Genomic DNA, 16,659 nt, shown 5'->3' with positions numbered 1-16,659 from the left:
TAGGAAGACAGGCTGTAAATGCAGTCAGCAGGATTTCTGAACAAAACAGTGAGCCCTACTGTGTATTTTCCCAGCTGGAGCACATTTTAAATGTGTCCGCTTTATTCCTCCTCTTAGTGAAATGTGAAAATCACAAACCGCTTGAAGCATTCTTGCCTGGAATGCTGAAGGCCATAAACACAGTTGGCAATGTCCCCTTTGAGCTGAATATTCCCGCTTATTGTTCATTGGGCATTTCTCTGGCTCCCACATTTCCAATGTCTCCAACAGGCTGAAGGGGGTTAATATACCACCATTATTGGAATGGCCAAGGCATAATGCTTCGTGGCATCCTTTACTCAGAACACAATGCAGGCCTAAGAGCCAGCCAGGTGTGGATGTAGCTTTCCAATTTGATTAATACATGTTGACTTCACTAAATTGCTTAGGGGGCACCAGTCACCAGCAGAACTGTCCACTTCGGCACCAAACCCTTCATCCTGGCATGGTAAAGAGGGGAGGCCACAGGGAGGCAAAAGAACAGGCTCACCTCATGTTTACCCTGCAGTGGTGGCAGTTCTGTGTTGTGGGGCACACAATGACTTTCCTCTCTGGACTCCAGGCAGTGCCACAGAACCACTTAAGTTTCACCTGGCCACTCCTTCCTCCCCCATTATAACTACAGTAAGATCATGTGTGTGTGAGACTTTAGAAGGGTGGATCTAGGGACACATTATATGTAGCTATTAGGGCTGTCAACTGATGCGTGTTAACGCCTGCGATTAATGCAGGGAAGGATTAACACATTCATTTTTTTAATGTGTTAATCGCAGGTGTTAATGCTGCACTGCCCCTTTGAAGCACCACTTTGGTGCTTCAAAGGGGCAGTGCATTAGGAACCTGGGAATCAGCTGGAGTCCCCAGCTGACACTGGGTTCCATGCAGCGCTGCCCCTTTGAAGCATTGGTCTGATGCTTCGAAGGGACAGCACAATGTGCTCCGTGTTACACTGCTCCTTTGAAGCGCTGGAACGGAGCTTCAAAGGGGCAGTGCATAAGGAGCCAAAGGTCAGCTGGAGTTGTGCTGCCCTGTTCATGTGCTGGTTTGATGCTTCAAAGGGACAGCGCAGCATTAACACCTGTGATTAACACCTTAAAAAAGTTAATATTAATCCTTCCCTGTGTTAATCACAGGCATTAACGCACATCAACTGACAGCCCTAATATCTACATATAGGACTCCAGCTGATCCCAGGCTCCTAATGCACTGCCCCTTTGAAGCGCTGGGCAGCCTTTCCAAATGGCAGCATTACACCCTGCCAGGGTCAACTGGGGACTCCAGCTGATCCCAGGCTCCTGCGGGTCTGCCCCTTGGGTACACTGGGGCGGTCTTTCCAAGGGGTCAGCTGGGGACTCCAACTCATCCTGGGCTTCTGCTGTGCTGCCCCTTTGAAACTCCAGGGCGGCCTTTCCAAGGGGCAGCTGCGCTGAGCGTAGGATCAGCTAAGGACTCCAGTTGAACCCGGGCTTCTGCAGTGCTGCACGTTTGAAACGTCGCCGCAGAGTTTCAAAGGGGAAGTGTGCATGATTAATTGCGATTAATTTTTTTATTCGCTTGATAGCCCTAGTAGATATGGATCTCAGCATCCACAGGTTTATGAAACCCAGAACACAGAAATGTCTCAGCCATCCCATTAGGACTAATAGATGCAGCTCATCTGGGTTGGTATCTGATCACCTTAGCTCATTATATAGCATGTACACATCACTCTCAAAGTTTGTTTTCATTCACTCTATTGATGCTGGCACACAGGGATTGGTTGAGACTTGGAGAAGTCTGTAGCTTATGGATTGCAAACAATCTGCATTTGGTAATAAAATTTGATTTTCAAACTGCATAAGCAAAAAAAAAAAAAAAAAATCTCCTAATGTAACTGGTGCTGCCGCTTCAATGATTGTCCCCTAGTCCAGATACTGGCAGGCCCATGACGGAACTTGAAATGTCTTGCTCTTACCAGTCTGCCTTGATGAAAATTAACAATTTATTCCCCCTGTTTTTCTCTTAGCCAGTTTTTGATCTATGACAAAGCTGCCTCTTGCCTCGTACTACTACATTTCTGTACTAGCTTCGTGTGAAAGTCCTTGTCAAAGACCATTTGAAAAGTTAAGTGAGTTACCTGGTTCTCCATCTTCTACTTTCTGGACATGTTAAAAGAGTCCTAATGAGGGAGAGGAATGATTTTCCTTTGCAGAGCAATGCCATTTGGATCCTCTCATATTATGCTCTTTTAGGTGTTATTTTTATTTTTTAGTAAGTTATAGTTGCAACTAATATCCCAACTACAGAGGTAAGAGTTATTGATCTGTAATTTACTGGATCACCCCTACTGACTTTTGTGAAGGTTTAGAGTAGATTCTACCACTATCAGCAGTCATTTATATGGAAGTTATTATAAAACTAGATGCCCTGGTCAATCTGTGTGCACAAAGTACTTTTATGCAGAAGTAGGGATCTGCCCCTATGTCCTTTTCCAGAATTTCCACTTCCCTTATAGTCACTTTGAGGATCCTTCAAGATGAAAGAAACTAGAAGGGATATTAAGTATTCAGTGTTGTGTGAACAGACCGGATTGTTTCATATATTCAGGCACCTTGGGGCAAGTTTCTTGCCCAGGAAGAGCTGTAAATAGCACATGGCTCTCACTCACCCAGGCAGTGTGCTCTTTCAAGTAACAGCCCTTGTACTCAATGGTGTTGGGGTGCTTCAGCTGCTGTAGGAACTTGACTTCCTTGATGATATCCTGCCATTTCTATTAAAAAAAAACAGGAAGAATTCATTCCTTACGTCAATCCCGCATCTCGCATTCCCCATTTCAATCTGTGGCTATTGGAACACAGTCAAGTACTGCAGATTTGAGAAGCGACTATGAGACAATTTTACCATCTGAGACAGTCAGGAGAATAACTCACCCCATTTTCTCTCCTTTTCCCCGCCTCCCAATTAACACCAGCCTCACTTCTGTTGCTACTATCTCATCTTTCCCTTTCTTGGTTTAAATTACTCGCTGGGAACACCAGCCAGTCATACAAGGAAAACTATGGGACTGTGATGGGGTGGACTAGGTGCTGAGGCCCCCTGCTGAAGCCTTGTGGTCCTGCCTCACCCTGTCCCAGAAAAGAATAGAGAGGTCCTCCGAACTGCTCAGAGCGGCTGTGTGGGAAGTAGCCAATCAGGGACTAACAGGTCAGTATAAGAAGAGCTGCAAGGCCTGACCATGGGCAGTTCCTTGCTAGAGCTGGGGGAGAGCAGATGTTACTCTGGACTAGTTGCTGGGACTGCACTGGGACAAGGCCTTCAGGTAAGGGTGAAGAATGTGCTACAGCCATAAGGAAGTGACCTAGGGAATTACAGCAGCCACACAGTTATTTAAAGGGACACTGCAAAGATTTGCTATCTACAGGGTCTCTGGGTGGAGACCTGGAGAAGGGCAGTACCGAGTACCCCCCAACATCTCAGTCACTGGGGGAAATACCCTGGACAATAAAGCACCCTGATAGGGGGAGGGAGGAGGCTGAAGAGCAGGGCTGGGGCTGAGGTCAGAAAGGCCCTGACAGAAGGAAGACATTATCTTCAAGGAGGAAGCCCTGGGGCATCGCTCTGTGCCAGAGTGGGGACAAACTGAAAGACAATAGAAGGCACTGAGAGAGGCCCTGCTGTATGTTTTAATAGACTGTGTGTGATTTGGCCAGAGGGCTGAATCACTGAAGAGCCACCATAAACAGAGTGCAGGCACATGTACTCAGCCATGGATGCTTGCGAGAGGTGAATGCAACCTGTTACAGGAATTGCTACTAGCAAGTGGATGAAGGCTTTCCAAACTTCTTTGTGTACTCGGAGCTAGATGGGAGACAGCAATCTAGCTCTGTTAATCTTACACAGTCTTGTCTTACGACTTTATAAAGTTATTTAATTAAATTCATTTCTATAGTTCCTTTTGATACTTGAATGTGAGGAGGTTGACCCTGTGCAATCCTTGCTGAAAAACCTTACAGACTGAACTCTGGCTCTCCAGCTACTTTTCTGTGGGAGTTGGGGTTTTCATCATAGAATACAAAACAGTTCCCCAAAGGTGATGTCACTTCCAATCACCAACTTTTGAAATCACCCTAGCTCAAAAATAATGCCAGCTGTTAAGAGGTAAAATTGACCCATAATACATCTATGATTCAATATACAGGCAGTCCCCGGGTTACGTACAAGATAGGGACTATAGGTTTGTTCCTAAGTTGAATTTGTACATAACTCGGAACTGGCTCCAGATTCAGCCGCTGCTGCTGAAACTGACCAGAAGCTGACTACAGGAAGACCAAGGCAGAGTTGCTCTGCCCCCAGCTTCCTGGAATCAGCCACTGATCAGTTTCAACAGCGGCTGAATCCAGAGCCTGGGACAGAACAGCTGGGGCGCTGCCGGGTAAGTCCCCCCAGGACCAACCTGGCAGCACCCCAGCTGCTCTACCCCAGGCGTCCACAACAAAAGCCTGGTCTGCTGGGAGGCGGGGGGGCGCGCACTAGCTGCGCCCCCCGCCACCAGCAGACCAGGGAGACCCGGAGCAAAGCCGCAGAGGCGGCGGGGTCCCGCGCCTCTGCGGCTTTGATCCGGGTCGGGTGTCCCTGGTCCGCTGGGGGGGTCCCCAACAGACCAGGGACACCCAGAGCAAAGCCGCAGAGGCGGCGGGGTCCTGCGCCTCTGCGGCTTTGCTCCTGTCTCCCTGCCGAGCAAAGCTGCACAGGCGGCGGACCCTGCTGCCCGTGCGGCTTTGCTCCTTTGCCTCCGGGGTGAGAAAAGCTGATCCGGGTCTCCCTGGTGTGCTGGGGGGGGGGACTCCCCCCCAGCAGAGCAGGGAGACAGGAGCAAAGCCACAGAGGCGCGGGACCCCACCGCCTCTGCGGCTTTGCTCTGGGTGTCCCTGATCTGTTGGGGGCCCCCCCCAGCTAGTGCGCGCCCTCCTCCCCCAGCAGACCAGGCTTTTGTTGTGGACGCCTGGGGTAGAGCAGCTGGGGTGCTGCCGGGTTGGTCCTGGGGGGACCTACCCGGCAGCGCCCCAGCTGTTCTGTCCCAGGCTCCAGATTCAGCCGCTGTTGAAACTGATCAGTGGCTGATTCCAGGAAGCTCGGGGCAGAGCAACTCTGCCTCGGGCTTCCTGTAGTCAGCCCCTGGTCAGTTTCAGCAGCAGTGGAGACAGGAGTCGTCCCCCCCCTCCCAGCACAGCAGGGAGACAGGAGCAAAGCCGCAGAGGCGGGGGACCCCGCCGCCTGTGCGGCTTTGCTCTGGGGCAAAGGAGCAAAGCCGCACAGGCAGTGGGGTCCGCCGCCTGTGCGGCTTTGCTCGGGTCTCCCTGCTGTGTTGGGGGGGACTCCGCCCCAGCACACCAGGGAGACCCGGAGCAGCTTTTCTCATCCCGGAGGACGCAGTGGCGGGACCGCTGCGCTCTGGGCGGTCCCGCCGCCCGCGAGCTCCGGGGTGAGAAAAGCCCCGTTCGTAAGTGCGGATCCGACATAAGTTGGATCCGCGTGAGTTGGGGACTGCCTGTAATCAAAATGGTGAAGGGGGGTAAACAAACCACACAAGTATTCAGCAACTGGCCAATGACAGGTAGATTTATTCTATCCCTCCATGACTATCTTAGAGATAAACCAGTTCAAGGTTTATTTTATAACCTTATCTGCATATGTCAAAACCTTGAGTACAGTCACACCCTGAAGTAACTGTAGCAAAAGCTGATTATACTGTAGTAGTCAAGGTTCCTGTTGCACGAAGACAAGTAAGAAAAAATAATTAACTATGTTTTGTTCTTTTGGGGTATGTCTACACTTGCCCCCTAGTTCAAACGAGGGAGGCAAATGAAGCATACTGAAGTTGCTAATAAAGCGCGGGATTTAAATATCCCGCGCTTGATTAACATATTCACGGCCGGTCGCCATTTTAAAAAGCCGGCAGCCCGAATTAACTCGCCGGGTGTAGATGCGGCAGTCCAATCCAAAACCCTTCCCTCGAATTAACTGTTTGTTATTTAAGTTACTTAAGTAACAGTTAATTCGAGGGAAGGGTTTTGGATTGGACTGCCGCATCTACACCCGGCGAGTTAATTCGGGCTGCCGGCTTTTTAAAATGGCGACCGGCCGCGAATATGCCAATCAAGCGCAGGATATTGAAATCCCGGGCTTCATTAGCAACTTCGTAATGCTTCATTTGCCTCCCTCTTTCGATCTAGGGGGCAAGTGTAGACATACCCTTTGACAATTAAGGTCAACTTTAGGATTCCCACAGTATTTTGTGAGTGTTATTTTATCTGCATTAGACATTTCTCAAAAAGCACTGCTATACAATTATGCGGTTATATAGTTTGCCTTTGAAGGGAAAAGTTCTCAGATTTATTATCAGACCAGTGCTTCCAAAGACAGTCAGCAGTAACTGAAATCTGACTTGAAGGCTAGCAGAATGAGAAGTCTGCACCGATTAGGCTTCAATTGGAGTATTGTGTCCAGTTCCGGACACCATATTTCAAAAAATATGTGGAGAAACTGGAGAAGGTCCAGAGAAGAGCAACAAGAATGATTAAAGGTTTAGAAAACTTGACCTATGAGGGAAGACTGAAAGAACTGGGCTTGTTTAATTTAGAAAAGAGAAGAAAGAAAAGGACATGATAGCTGTTTTCAAGTACAGTATCTGAAAGGTTGTTACAAGGAGGAGCAAAAAAAATTGTTCTCCGTGGCCTCTGAGGATAGGACAAGCAGCTTAAATTGCAGCAAGGGAGGTTTAGGATGGACACTAGGAAAAACTTCCTGTCAGGTTGGTTAAATACAGCAATAAATTGCCTAGGGAGGTTGTGGAATCTCTATCACTGGAGATATTTAAGAGCAGGTTGGACAGACACCTGTCAGGAATGATCTAGACAGTGTTTGGTCCTGCCATGAGAGCAGGGGACTGGACTTGATGATTTCTCAAGGTCCCTTCCAGTTCTAGTGTTCTAGGATTACTTTTAAGAGATTTGGATTCTCTCTAATGTAATAAAAGGCACATTGACATTTGAAATGTCAAAGTTACTAGGTAATTCACAGGCTGGAGGCCAATACAGCTTAGTGGAAAAAAACGTTTCAAACTGCCTCTTTCTTAATAACACTCACCCCTGCTCTGTACTGCAGCTCTCCCTATCAATCTAGCTTGATAACATCTACTGAAGTAGCGAGCTTTATAAGAGAAGAGTATCCAAGAGAACAATAACTGAAGGGAGTCTGTTTTCAGGGACTGTTTCCATAAAACTGCAGAAACCATTTGCTCAGTTTCAGTCTGTAGTGCATATTAGTTGTCCTTTCTGTCCGACGTTGTAACATTGCAGTAGCTATGGCTCTGATGTGCTTCAACAGAGACATTACTGAAGTAAAACTATGGAAACGTTTCTGAATTCATCTTGACTTCACTACACCTTGCCATTCATCAGAATTCACACACATTCATTTTCCTTATCTATGGAAGAAAGTGACTATTATACACCCAAAAGAATCTGATTTGCCAGGGCCAAAGGAAACCTCCAGCTAACCTCTTTGTACAGGTTTATATTATTGCTGTAGAGAGAGCTCACGTGACAAAACTAGCTCAAATCCATCTTACCTCATTTGTTTGCTTCCCGCTGTAGGACATTTTCTTGACTGCCACCACTTCATTAGTGTGGGAATTTGTGGCCTGGAGCGAAGGAAAGAAAAAAATAAAGTAAGTCAGATTTTTCCCCTATGGAAACAGACGTGACTTCGTCATAAGTCCTGGCTTTCCCTTATTATCCCACATACTGGCAAGCTCTCATGGTCACACTCCCTTCTTGTAGCCTCTAATTCACTTGGACCTCAGCTGCCACATGGACTCATCCACCTGTCCAATTCCAAGCTACCTACCTGCCCGCCTCTGGGAATAAAATACTGGAATACAATGCAAACCTGGTGCCCGACTCTGTGCCTGGTGAGACCTTGGCCACTGACTCTAGCTGTATCAGAAGCTGGGAAGAGCATAGCAACTTGGCAAAGCACAATGCACGCTGGCCCAGCTGACAACAGCCCTGCCCAGCAGATAGCAGGCTCCAGCTAATACAAAGAGAATGAGTCACAGCTCTCCTGTTGGACTGGCCTAACAATTTGTTCTCTTTGGACTCCTTTGGACAGCTTCCACCGCCAGCAAATTGCAGATGTGGTAGTTGTGTAACAATATGGAAGCTTTCTCCTGAAGGATAGCTAAATCTACAGGCCACCCTTTGGAAGGTTTCACTGCCCTAGACAAAGCCAGCAGCAAGTATTCCTTTGTGGTCATTGATACATGGGTATGCAACTCCTGGCATCCATCTCAATCCAACTTTCCCCAGTTTCCAATAGAACTGTATTTCCTCCCCCCTCCCGGCCTTACAATCAGGAGAAACCAACATTGGCCCAATATTTATTCCTCCCTTCCAGTTTCCAGTCGCATTCAACTGCTTTTGGTTTAGATGTTGAGGGAGATATTATTATGTATTAGTAATGTTGTATATGACCCTAATGCTTTGGGGTGGGGGAGAAGTAGTAAGTGTAAAACATTTTAAAATTTAAAGAGCTCGGCATCAGAAGATCACCTCTATTTGGTTCCTAAATCGCAGCAATTGGAGATGAAAAATGTATTAGGTTCTTACATCACCTCTCCTTGGCCAGCAAAGGAACATAACCAATCATATAGTCGTAAATACTTGGATTAGTTTTAAAAGATTCAAGCATTGGGGTTCTTGTGCATTTCCTTGAAAGACTAATCTGCAATTCAGGATATTGCACTGTTAGGCTCATCAGAGATATTACAGGTAATGCTATGTGGCAGTTTTACTACCAAATAACCAAGGAATAATAAAGTTTCATGGACTTGAAGTAGGGGGAGTAATTTACTAAAGTGGGTCACCTATTTTAGCTAGCCTCTGTACAATCATTTTCTTAACTACCAGTGTCTGAAGACACCCCATTATGAAACTGAACTATTGGGATCAGTTCAAACAAACAACTATATGAAAACAAATGAGAGGCTTTTTTTAAAAGAACCATAAAATCCTCTAGGACAATCAGATTTTAAACAGATTCTGTTAGACTCCTAAATGTTTCCCCTATGTCATGTGAAGTATCAGCCTTCACACAAGTCTTGCAACATTTGATACCTGTGTGTGGAAGGTTGGACCACTGGGTTTATTATGAGCCTAAGGATGCATAGGTGTTGTATTGTCACCAGCCCTTTAAGTTACAGCAGGCATTGCTATGTCCAAGACAGTGGCATTGTGAGGAGGGGTGGGGGGGACAGTTGCCCCCAGGTGCCACACTGGGGGGGGGGGCGCCAATTTAATCCCTCTCTGCTCCCCTGTCATCCCTTGGCTCACCTGCTCCTCCTCCACCTGCTGCTGCCAGCTTGAGCCTCCTCCCCGACCCTCCTCCATCTCCGCCAGCGGGTTAGTGCATGTGGGGGCCAGCCCAAAACTAGAGGGGGCAGGAGAAGACATAGAAGCTCCCCCCCTCCTCTCAGGGTCAGGTTCAGCCATGCACCAGATTCGAGGCCCTGCTGTGTGTACAAATTTTGCCTTTGCCCCCGGGCGCATAACTCTCTCACTACACCTCTGGTTCAAGAACCTTGGTTCCGACTTGCACCCCCCCCCAAAGCTAGCAACACCCTTCAGCTCTCCTGCCTTCTTGTGTCTCATTCAAAGCTTGACCCTGCAAGTTGTTAAGTGTCCTCAGCACCTAAAGGATTCATCTTGAGACCGAGAAGCTCAATATACATTGTAGGCTTGAACCTCTAAATAATGAAAGGTGACTCTGAATCTTGGATGCTTTGTATATATGTGCTGCAATATTGTACCCAGGTAGCACAGGGAAAGCTCAGGAGAACATTTCAAAAATAGCACCAATTTCCTGCCTTTTGAGAATGTAGGTCAAATGTTTAAGACTATTTCAAAGGAACAAGCAAGGCATTACACCATGCATTATGGGCTAACTGTATGTTACATTTTTTTTGTTATCAATGACAGTGAATTTTCCTCAGGCCTCAGCCTGTTCACTCCATTCTCCTGCACCTCCCTTCTTCACTCACTTTCATCAGGCTAGGGTAGTGGGATTGGGATTCAAGAGGGGATTCAGGGTGCAAGCTCTGGGAAGAAGTTTGGGTGCAGGGGGACTCATGTCTGGGGCAGAAGACTGGGTATAGAAGGAGGTTCAGGGCTGGAACAGGGGTTCAGGAAGCAAGCTCTGGCTGGGTACTGTTTAACTCAAATGGCTTCCAGGTGGTGGAACAGTGGGGGTTAAGGCAGGTTTACTCCTGCCCTGGTCCGGCATCACTCCAAAAGCAGCTGCATGTACAGCAATGGCTCCATATGCTGCCCCTCATCACAGGCACTGAGCCCATAGTTTCTACTGGCCACAATTCCCTGTTACTGATGAAAGGGTGCTGTAGGAGTGGCATCCGCAGGCAAGGACAGCATGTGGATTCACCCTGCTCTACCTCTCACAGAGGCTGCAGGGACATGCCAGCCACTTCCAGGAGTAGCAATTCCCACAGGGATAATTACTCCAGCCATGACGGGTTAAGCATTTTAGAACTCACAAAGAATTAAATTTAAGTATAAGAGAGAAATGAAAAATATGAAATGCGCAGACCAGTCAGAAACCAAAAATAACTCACTTTGTTATTTGCATTGCCAAACTCCCTCTATCCCCTTCTCTCTGGGTGGAGATAGGGTATAGGAGTGGGGAGAGGAGGGACACTGACATTAGTGCCCCCTTTTCTCCCTCCCATACCCTGCACAGCAAGCAAGAGGCTCCGCGGGGTAGGGGGTGGGGGAGAAGAAGGGGGAAGCTCCAGGACAGAGGGCAGGAGCAGCATGACAGTGGTTAGAGGGGCAACTGTGTGACAGTGCTTGATAGCTTCCTGGCCAAACCTGATCTACTGATTGGTGACCACTGGTGTAGACACTGGCAAATCACAAGCACATTTTGAACGGAACACAGCTTTTAAAACCCCCTCAATTGCTTTGTCAAACAATATCCTCTACTCATGGTTGAGTGTCCAACGAGCCTAAAGTTAATTGAGGAAAATTATCTTTTTGAATGAAAGTATGAAATTGCTCTCTGTAGGTGCATTTATTCTGAAACCCGGGGACAAATGATGCCAGGAATATTTTAGCATTTATTTAGTCCACTAGGGAAAAAATACCAATAACTGTCAAAAGTAGCAGAATGAGCAAGCTCACAAAATTCATACTTCACAAGTATTCTTTTGAAATTTAGTGCCCATAGGAAGGCTAAGAAATTCAAATGCCATCATTCTCATGAAAAGAAACAGAACAATGCTTTGTCTGAATACAGTGGCGTCAGTACCAACTCAACTAAAAAGGTCAATCAAAATAAATGTGGAAAACTAGCCCAATAATTGTGCCTAACTACACACCCTGTTCCAGACAATTATCTTTTAAAACCGAATACTGCTTAGTAATGGTGCCTGTAGAGATGATGACTGTTAGAAAGCTTCAACAAAGCACTACCACCAATCTCATCATACAATACAGCTGCAAGAAAGGGCATTCACAAAGAAGACTCAGAACTCTGCAGCTATTTCTCTCCAAGATGTCATATCTATCACCCTATACTATTGTTATGTAAATACTCTTTCATGTACTGAGAGGTCATCCCAAATTGTTTCAATGGAAAAAACAGCAGACAGTTGCTAACAGAACTATTTATGCCAGATCTCCGGTTTTGAGCCAGACAGTCTGGTATTTTCTAATTAAATAAGTTTTATTATTATCGTGAGTATCAGTACATAGTTGAGTACTGCCTGGCTAGTAGACACGCTCACTGTGTCTACCTACCAGCCAGGCAGTACGCAACCACACAGTAGAGAGCGGGGGGCTGGGGGTGGGGCCAGGGCGGGATGGAATCCCTGGGGCCGAACTTGCCCAAGTGCCATGCTGGGACGGTGTGCAGGACAGGCAGTACCCTGGGATCTGGGTGCACCAGGGCCAGCCCCGCTCCCTGCCAGCTGGTTCCCCCCGCCCCCGGCCAGCCCTGCTCCCCCCAACCTTCTCCTGGCCAGCCCTGCTTCCTGCTGGACAGTTCCTTCTCCCCGATCTCCCCTGGCAAGCCCCACTCCCCCCGAATCCCCAATCCCCTCCCAGCCAGCCCTGCTTCCTGCTGGCCATTCCCCCCACTCCCTCCTCCTGGCCATCCTTGCTCCCTCCTGGCTGGTCCTCACCCCCATCTGAGATCAAGTGTGTCCGGTATTTTTTTGAAATCATCTGGTAATCCTAATCCCGATTTTGGGAATAGGAGAGGGGAAGAGGACAGGGGACCGGGCAAATAAGAAAAATGCAAACTACTGAGCAACAACTGTCCTTCCAATACAAAAAGTGATGGGCAAGAGGCTGCAATCCTTAAGGGGAGGTTTTGAGAAGGGAAGGAAAGCAATTGGCAAAAAAGCATAAAGGTTTATCAAATGGGGTTCCAGAAGGGCAGTTTTTAAAGGTGAATCCATGCCCTGGGTCCACAGAATCAAAGAAGTTCAAGCTAGGGAACACCAATTACACCAGCCGAGCCTCTCTCTGTCAGTGCAGGGTTATTCCCTACTCAGTATATTTCCTAGTGTTTTTGTAGATACTAGTTTTAAGCACTACAGAGGTAGTGCCGTACCACATCAGACTAGGTCCACCATAGTTCAGTATCCTGCCTCTGACAGTGCCCAGAAGTGTTCCCCCATCAGCTGTGCACTTGTATGGCCACTCGGGAAAGTTTCAAATGCCTCCCAGATGATTGGCAGAGCACCCACAGCTAGTCCCAGACCAAAAACACATTGTAGGAGTGCAGCCTTTGACCACTTGCCAAAAATCTTGGGAGTGGCTCCCCATTAAAAATTATTGCCCACCCTACCTTAGAGAACTGATTCAGAGATTGGATGCTCAGCATTTTGGAACCAGTTAACGGGTCTCAAGTTGGACATCCAAAGTCTCCCATTACTTCTGAATATCTTCACATATGTTCTTTCCTAATGACAATGTCATTCAGCTGAAGCCATTTTCTGAGTGAGGTGCGATTTAGCCCATGTTTACTTGCCTTCCTGTCGGGGCTATACATACACACTCTAAATCTGTTACAACACTCTGAGGCTTAAATCAAAAAGTGTAGCTTAACTTTTTTGTTTAATTTCTCCATCTTCCTTATTTTTTAGTTCTTGCTTTTTGAAATTCCATGTTAGTGCCAAGTTTTGATATGATTACTCCCACAAGGATGCTGAACTTAATTTATCATGGACACTATCCATGATAGAGATTCAGCAGTAACTACTACTTTCTGAACAAACTCTTTTTAAAATTGCTCCTCTAGACTGCCATGACATTTACTCAGTGAACGTGGATGTTTAACACTGTCCCTTAATACCGCTTCATACAGATTTTGCTATGGTTAAAAGCGCTCAGGTGGGGAATGAAGCAGGATGACATTCAAATGCTTTCAGTGTAACACCACTGCACAAGAATATGAGCAACTCAGTATCTCTAATATTAGGAGCATAGAAAAATGCCACAAAGGACCCTTACCAATACCTTTGTTTTTTGCTACTGAATCAGTGAAGATTGTAGGCCACCAGCCATGGGACCAATTTATTACTGAAAATGGATTTTAGCTTTAGTTGCCTGTTGAATTCATCAGTTCCTTGAATGTGCAGATAATTTGGAAATACACAACATAAGCAAAAAAACAAATTCAAGCCACTGATGGTTATTAAAAAGCGTTTACACTTTTCACAAGGACAACAACATTAAATCCTGCTGTTTCTGATGATAAAACAGCATGAGGGATTATATTTCTTCCTGGCTAAATTTGTCCTTTATCTTCAGATACAGTACTCCCTTCTTACCGCAACCAGTTGCATATCAAATGCCATGCACTGATACTGTGAGGCTGGGCTTCTCCCCACAGACAGCTACACTTCAGCAGTGGATTAAGAGATGTATCTTGTAGGGGTGTAAAGTTAAAATTATTTGGCTATTTGATTAATCAATAAGGGCACTTTCACCTCTGAAGTGTAACAATAGCCCAGGGCTGTTGCTACATTTCAAAGGTGAAAGCGCCACAGGGAGTGGTCCTCCGCTGGCCCTGTGCTCTCTGCAGCATTTCAAAGTGGCAGTGCCTCATGGAGCCTGGGGTCATCAGAGGAGTCCCCAGCTGACCCCAGGTTCCATGCAGTGCTGCCACTTTGAAATGCCCTCTCTTCCCCGTCTGCCACCACTGCCTCTTTCTGATAGAGACAGCAAGGAGTGGAGGAAGCAACTAGTTTGTCAACGATCCGATAAGCATTTGCTACACTGACAGAGCCAGGACAATTCCTTTGCCCCCACTGTGAACGCTCATGCCGTTCAAGGCTTGGACTCCTTAGGCACATGAAAGTCCACAACTGAAGAGTCTGTGCAAGCTCAAGATGTCATCGTTGGACACGACGGACTACCAACATCAGATAATCAACTAGTCATTCACATCCCTAGTGTCTTGTATATTTATCTCACAGGCATACTGAGAGAAACTAGTGTATGTAAGGCCTTCATCATTTTGTTCTAAATGTCACATGTATTACTAGGGTTGATAAGTATTTCTTAGGAGAAATACAGGTGAACAAATATACTTACAAAGTAAACTGCTCCAAAACTTCCATGTCCAATTTCATGTAAACCAACAAATATTTCCTCAGGATCATCTTTATAGAACAGGTCAACTATCTCTGGGTCCTTTGGCACCCCTTTCCGCATGTTGAACAGTATTATGACCTAGTTCGCGCTTTAAATTCCCAATCAGTTTCTTCCCTCATTGACAAAGTAGTTTGCAGAGAACCCTCAGCACCTGGAAGAATAACAATGTTAATTCATCATCTAGTTTTATACACGTTTTTGTTCAAACTTATGAGATTAGAGAAAATAACTTCCAAAGCGGGTTTATCCCTTGTTTCCTTCAAGTAATTGTGTTCAATTATTAGTCAAATAGAGGTTAACAGATAACTAGGTATTATGAGCATAAAAGCCATTTATTGGATTCCAGAAGTGACTACAGGCAGTCCCCGGGTTACATGGATCCGACTTACATCGGATCCCTACTTACAAATGGGGTGAGGCAACCCCGCACTAGCTGCTTCCCCCCAGCAGACCAGAGAGACGCGAAGCTAGAGCCGCCCCCAGCAGACCAGGGAGACGTGGAGTGGCTTTTCTCAGCAGACACCTCAGCTTGAGAATAAAGGACTGAGGGAAGTGAGGTGTGGGAGAATAAAACTGAGCTCTGGAGAAATGTTTGGCTAGAGTTTCCCCTACAATATGTACCAGTTCCGACTTACATACAAATTCAACTTAAGAACAAACCTACAGTCCCTATCTTGTACGTAACCCGGGGACTGCCTGTACTGAATTTTGAAGTTATGCTAATGTCTGTCTGATGAGGGAAGTTATTTGGGAACTATATGAAACATTATGTGATAGAAGTTTCTACTAACAGTCTCAATGCAGCTCTCCTGATGTGCCAGTTTCTAAAGTATCAGACTTTGTTTTGCATCCTTTTAATAATCTCTCTTGCTTGGATATTACTCTCTTCCCACTGCTTTATTTAATTTACATATGATAATTTGAATGGATGGGATTTTCAAGAAGTGCCTAAATACACTAGTTTCCTTGGCTTTATGTAGCTCTTAAGTGACAGAGGTGTTTTTGAAAATCCCACTCTATAGAGTATGTCACCCAACAAGCTTGATCTTTATTGGAGTTCATCTTCCTTTTGTATGTACACCAAACTACAGTTAAGAACTGTACTTAATACAAGTCATAAGATGTTCATCCCAAAAAAGGTTTAATTCCTGAAAATAAAAGTCAGTAGATTGTTTCTTATTTACAAGAAGTTGTTCAAGAGGGGGAAAAAATAAAAGAAATATGAACCGGCCCATTTTATGATATTTCCACTTCTGGGTCACTGTGTGTTGATTTGAAATTGATAAACAGTAACACACCAACAAGACAAGGGGGCAGAAGAAGAGCGACAACAAGCCACTCTTGCTTGAACCATATTAGTCAATGCAAATAGCAAAAATGAATGGCTCTATATTTGACTTGTTTTGCCAAAGTGAGGAGAACAAGTCATTAGAGTTTAGGTTTTGATGTTTTTTGAAAACTCCATGTTAGAAGAGAAAATGTTCAGAAATCTGCAACATTTAAAAATGCAAACTTGGGCCTGAAATAAGAGCCAGATCCTCCAGTAAAGATTCCTTTGCTCTGGAGAAAGACATGGTCCTGCCTTTTTAAATTTACATCACCATCACCATTTTTTAATTGGAAGCTGAACTGTAGTCGTGATTGTCTGTGGCTCTGTCAACTCAGGATAGTTTTGTGTCAGTTGGGCACTGGTTTTCTGAACAAAATTCTAAGTTCTGACATCAGTGCACAAGCACAGAAGCAGATTTCTGAAAGTATACACAACACACTGTGTTGCTCTCATGGTAGACACCAGACCGTAAATGGCAGTGGAACACCTTAGAATGGGGCTGATCCTGATCAAAACACAAGAGCCATAAAATAAACTATAGTGCCCAACAATGGTAGACTTGGGAGGCTCTGG

At 45.9% G+C, this 16,659-nt stretch overlaps 1 protein-coding gene across 4 annotated transcripts in view; it reads right to left on the bottom strand.

Annotated features, from left to right (window-relative positions):
- The window catches only part of TAOK3 (TAO kinase 3), a 162,955-nt gene that overhangs the window by 75,913 nt on the left and 70,383 nt on the right, over positions 1-16,659 (bottom strand). For all 4 annotated transcript variants that reach the window (XM_075898155.1, XM_075898153.1, XM_075898154.1 and 1 more), the window contains 3 exons: positions 14,697-14,907; positions 7,649-7,720; positions 2,687-2,788 (listed from right to left, as the gene is read on the bottom strand). In XM_075898155.1, the coding sequence (XP_075754270.1) occupies positions 2,687-2,788; positions 7,649-7,720; positions 14,697-14,816 (294 nt within the window). In that variant the 5' untranslated portion in view covers positions 14,817-14,907. The remainder of the gene's footprint in view (positions 1-2,686; positions 2,789-7,648; positions 7,721-14,696; positions 14,908-16,659) is intronic.

This window comes from Pelodiscus sinensis, chromosome 15, assembly GCF_049634645.1.
Source record: "Pelodiscus sinensis isolate JC-2024 chromosome 15, ASM4963464v1, whole genome shotgun sequence".
In the NCBI taxonomy this organism is placed as follows: Eukaryota; Metazoa; Chordata; order Testudines; family Trionychidae; genus Pelodiscus; species Pelodiscus sinensis.
The sequence above is the reverse complement of the archived record's forward strand: the minus strand, read 5'-3'. Positions and strand labels throughout refer to the sequence as shown.